General features: G+C 35.4%; 1 protein-coding gene across 1 annotated transcript; it reads right to left on the bottom strand.

Annotated features, from left to right (window-relative positions):
* Positions 1 to 2,826: 2,826 nt before the first annotated feature.
* LOC126691026 (E3 ubiquitin-protein ligase PUB24-like) lies at positions 2,827 to 4,501 on the bottom strand. Its single transcript, XM_050386111.1, has one exon. It carries the CDS (start codon positions 4,039 to 4,041, stop codon positions 2,827 to 2,829), a length of 1,215 nt encoding a protein of 404 aa, XP_050242068.1. The 5' UTR covers positions 4,042 to 4,501.
* Between the last annotated feature and the right edge of the window lie 424 nt (positions 4,502 to 4,925).

Below are 4,925 nucleotides of genomic sequence, written 5' to 3'. Positions count from 1 at the left end.
GGCCCTATCCAATCGGCATTACTAAAATTGTAAGACACAAAATTTCTAAGGGCTTATCACCTATTCATGTGTTCATATGGAATAATCATGCAAACCTTTTTTTAATTTTTGTCTCTAATAGTGAGAAATCATACATTGAACAAATTATTTGTCTCTTTAATTGTATGTGTTCTAAACTTCAAGGGAAAAATACACCTCCTAGCCTCCTTAGTGATGAAACCCTAATTTATCTCTTTCTCGTCCCATATTTAACGCATCAGGATGTGGGCTTGGTGGGGTAGTGGTTTGGAGTTTAAAACCCACTAAAATTTATCTCTTTAGTCTCCAAGAAGCCTATAAAACATATTCCTTTGTTATTTATTTATTTATTATTTTAACTGCTACACTAAATTGTATGCACTAAACTTTAATTTTCTCACCTATTTTGTAGCATCACAAAATTGTTTACTCCCATCTTATTGTGCACACACATATAGTACCCTAACTCTATAATAATAATAATGACAATGTACAGTAATAATCATAAAAAACAAAATTGGGGTATTACAGAGGATTCCTGACACGTTTACTAAACAGGTCGGGTTCGAATCAATCCATATTGCTGAACACTCATGGCTCAATATGACACGAATCCGACCCACGAACATGAATTGCCACCCCTACAAAAAAAAAAGAAAAAAAAGAAAAAGAAAAAAAAAGGAGCACTCAAACAATCATCTAGATGTCAATGTAGCATGACAACTCTCAAAATCCAAAGTCTCAAACTTTTAATCGTGGGTCCTAAACATCAAACAAGCAGATTGTAATACTGAACATATATAAGCCAAGTAATTAATATTTTAAATGATCTTTGGGTCAGTTTTCAATTTGGGGTGGCCAAATATAAATTTTTTGTACCAAAACTTTTAAACATATATTATATAATAAATCCATTTTTAAAAAATTCTAGGGGCATGACCGCTCGACCTATATATACCTCCGCCCATTATAGGCAGTAATCTTCTTTGGTTTTGTATAATTTAGCTTAACTAGCCTTTGTTTTCTATTTTTATTTCATTTTTTAAAATTACATTTGGGGAGGAGGGATATGAATTCTAGAAGTCTCCATTAGAATCACTAAGAGTGGTCAATTGAACTACCAAACCCTTAGCAACTAGCCTTTAGTTAAGTTCTTAGAATTTAATTGGTTTATGAAATTGCTAAGCCTACTATGTGACTACACATATAACCGTCTTAAAGCCATGGACAAGTATATTTATTTGATTAAATATGTGTACGGTGAGGCAATAACTAGTGTGAGAATAAATGAAGGTATCACATGTAAGGTTGTCCATGGGTTGGTCGGATCGAGTTTGGGCTCAACCTACACCCGTACCCGACCCTACCTGATTGGGTGGATCAAATTTTAACCCATCTCCAACCAGAATGGGTGATTGAATTAGGCAAATCAGGCTTTTAACGGGTGGCAGTTGATTTAGTTGGCTTTGAAAATCCAAAAAATGGTGAAGATTCGATAAAATGATGGTTGAAATTAATGAAAATCAGGTGAGATCTCACCAAATTCAGTGGAGATCTTGCCAAATCTAACTAAGATCTTGCCGAAAATGGCTGAGATCTCCTAGGATCTAGCAAAATTCACTGGAAATGGTTGTCTATCACAGTCAAGTCGAGTGGATTGGGTTTTGGAAGGGGAGACCCACCACTCTACCCATGTGCCAACATCAATCTAGGAAGGAAGGGAACCACCTCTGACTATCGAAGTAGTTGAATCAGGCGGCCGATGGTAGAGTCCGGTCAATTTGGTAAGGTGGGTTGAGTTGGCGGTTTCCATGGACAACCCTAATCATAAGAAAATTTCCTATCATTATAGGTTTGCATTTGAAAAACTTTTTACTGAAAGTACTATAGATAAATGTAAAAGTTAGCTGAAGAATACAATGGGATCCATGAATAGTACTGAAAAGTATATTGGGAACCATGAATAGTAGCAAAAATAAGTTGAAAGTTTCAGCTTGTCCCAAATGGACACTAAGTCCATATCTTGCACTGGTGATGTATAAGCTCACCAAATCAATTCAAGAGGAAGTCTTTTAATGTATGCATTTGGCATATGATATAGTTTTAGTGGATGAAATTAGAGGTGGAGTTAATGACAAGTTAGAAAATTGGTGACACAATATAGAATCTAAAAACTTTCGATTAAGTAGGACTAAAAAGAGTACATGGAATGTAAGTTTCGCATAAGTAGAAATTCCGATGGTTAAGAGATAAGAACAGGGCTTTCAATATATTGGATCAATAGTCCATAAAGATTAAGAGATTGAAGATGATTTGAATGATAGGATATGAGTATGCAGTGAAGAAGTGCATTAGAAACATTGTGTGCTCATAGAATAACCTATAAGGCAAATGGAAAATTTTGTAAGATTGCTATAAGATCAAATATATTTTATAGTACTAAATGTTGGACCATTAAAAAGTAACATATTTATAAAATGTGTATAATTGAAAGGAGAATATTAAAATGACTAAATGGATATTCACATAAAGATAGGATTCAAATGAGGATTTTTGCTTAAAAATAAGATTTGAATGAGAAAATTCACTTAAAGATAAGATAGATGAATATTGTAACCACAAATAGCTCAAACAAATCTCTCTCTTTCTCTACCTCCTTGCACTCTTTATGTAATATGATATAAAATCAGTCACCTGCAAAGTGGTGTCAAATTAATTACGACTTGTTTTCCTTTTTTTTATTATTTATTATTTATTTATATATATATATATATATATTTATATATATATATGTAAAAGCATTGCATTTTAACTAGGATTGATACCTTGAGATCCACCAATGCAAGGAGAGTCCCTCCACTTCTGAAAATGTGACCTGAGGATCTTCCTTACATGGTCTTTCAAAGATGTAGCACAGTCAACTCGGAGCAATGAGCAAAGCTTTGACACAGCCCCTACCTTCAACATTTCTTGAAGCACCATATATGTCCCGGAAAACTTACATATCATTGAAAGAATCGAAACTGCTTGATAATCTACTGCTGGTGAAACCCTCAAGATCCTCTTAGAGACCACTGCAATGCTTCCTCTATGACTTAAAAACTGAGCTCTCCCATCAGGACAAGAACATAAATGAAATAGTATACCTAAAATCAGCTCTGTGGTCCGCCTTTCAGGAAAACCCAATTCAAGCTCAATGAGCTCATAAACTGTGTTTGTTTCAACCATCATGATTCGATTTCTACCCCATGGACAAGCCTCTAACAACACGTGCAAAGTGGCGTGAATTCCTTGTTGAGTAATCCCACTTCTTAAGACTCTTACGATCCTATTAAAGAATTCAGGTTTCAGTCTTTCTAGTACACTCGAGCTTGTAGCTTCAATGATTTTCTTCAACACTAACATCGTATGAGATTTCACAGTGAGATGATTTTCCATTTCACAACATAAAACCCATGTCAATGATTCAATAATACGATCATTTTCGGCAAGAATTTGCTTTGTTTCAGCTGAAGGGATTAGAATAAAGTTAAGCACACCAATAGCTTCTTCAAGACCATCAATTTGGCCTTGTTTGAAACATGTTACAATAAACAACATCATCTCTTTTGGCAAACCTGCTTCTATCATATACTTCCTATTCCTTTCATTTTCAGCTGCAAGTAACGCCAATTGCCTAATAGTTTTAAGCTGAAACTCAGGCTGCCGAAGGTGTTTGATGAGTTTGAGGACTTGAAACTTGTCGAGAGGTGGTTTAGGAGTGGGAATTCGATCAATACCTTTTGAGGCGTTTAGGATGCACCAAGCTTGGATTAGGCGGCGTAATGTGTGATTAGGGGTTAAGTCTGAGTCTTTTGGCAATGGTTGGTTGGTGACTGGACAGGTTGCGTTCTTGCTTGTGAATAGCCAGTGTTCAATGCTTTCCCGGTCGTATGTGATGCCTGTTATGGCAGTCACAGGGTCTTTCATGATTTGTAGGGATATGGGGCAGATGAAATATTGAGGAACTTCAATGTCATCCATGAAATAATACAAAAACAGGTATTTTTGTTATATGGGTTAGCTTAATGCATAGACTTTGTTGTATATTTTATAGGGAGTAAGAGAATTGAGAGGGATATTAAAGAAACTTTTCATTCACAGGTGTTACTGAAAAGATTTTGGAGACAATTAACGAAGATGATACTGGGTATAAAGACAGTGTTGATGGTGCAATTTTTGCAGATCAAACTGTAATGGTGCTGATGGCAACCCTTTTTAGCGAAACTGGATGGGATCTATGATGCAGAAGCGATTCAGTTACGTACTGCCATTAAAGCGTAGCAAGAGAATATAGAAAAGGTATCAGCTGTGGGTTCAATGCTAGAAAATGCATAGGATATATAGCAGGACACCTTTGTGAATGGATAGAGGATAGCCCTGATCACTGTATTACACAATATTATTCAAAATGAGATATGATGTATTATTTTTACAATGATCTTAATTTCTTTATCTCAATAAAAAAGAGACTTACCTTGGAAAGTTTTTGTATTAGTTGTAATGGTAGGAAAACGCGGCGGCTACTCTGTAGCAAAGCTGTGAGAGAGAGAGAGAGAGAGAGAGAGTGCGAGATTTATGACTGAAGAGATTGGTGATCCTTTTTATGCTACCAAGTCACGCAAGTCTACTGAGACAATTCTAAGTTTCTGACGTCCAATAACCCATTCTAAAGATGCAGTAAGTGGTCAAAGATGGAAGTTGTGGACTACGGCCAAATTAAAACTACACGGCTACATGCATGGAATATATATATATAATTAGTCGCATCGCACGGGATAGTTAAACAAAATTTATACACACTCACTTTTATTGGTACAATCATTTGAAAATAATTCTAACTAATACCCAAATGTAAGAGATACATT

Source organism: Quercus robur, chromosome 7 (assembly GCF_932294415.1).
Source record: "Quercus robur chromosome 7, dhQueRobu3.1, whole genome shotgun sequence".
In the NCBI taxonomy this organism is placed as follows: Eukaryota; Viridiplantae; Streptophyta; class Magnoliopsida; order Fagales; family Fagaceae; genus Quercus; species Quercus robur.
Note: the sequence above shows the minus strand (reverse complement) of the source record. Positions and strands in the feature narration are given on the sequence as shown.

Excerpts from the sequence above, each read along its gene's own strand:
- LOC126691026 (XM_050386111.1), bottom strand. The coding sequence starts at position 4,041 with ATGGATGACATTGAAGTTCCTCAATATTTCATCTGCCCCATATCCCTA.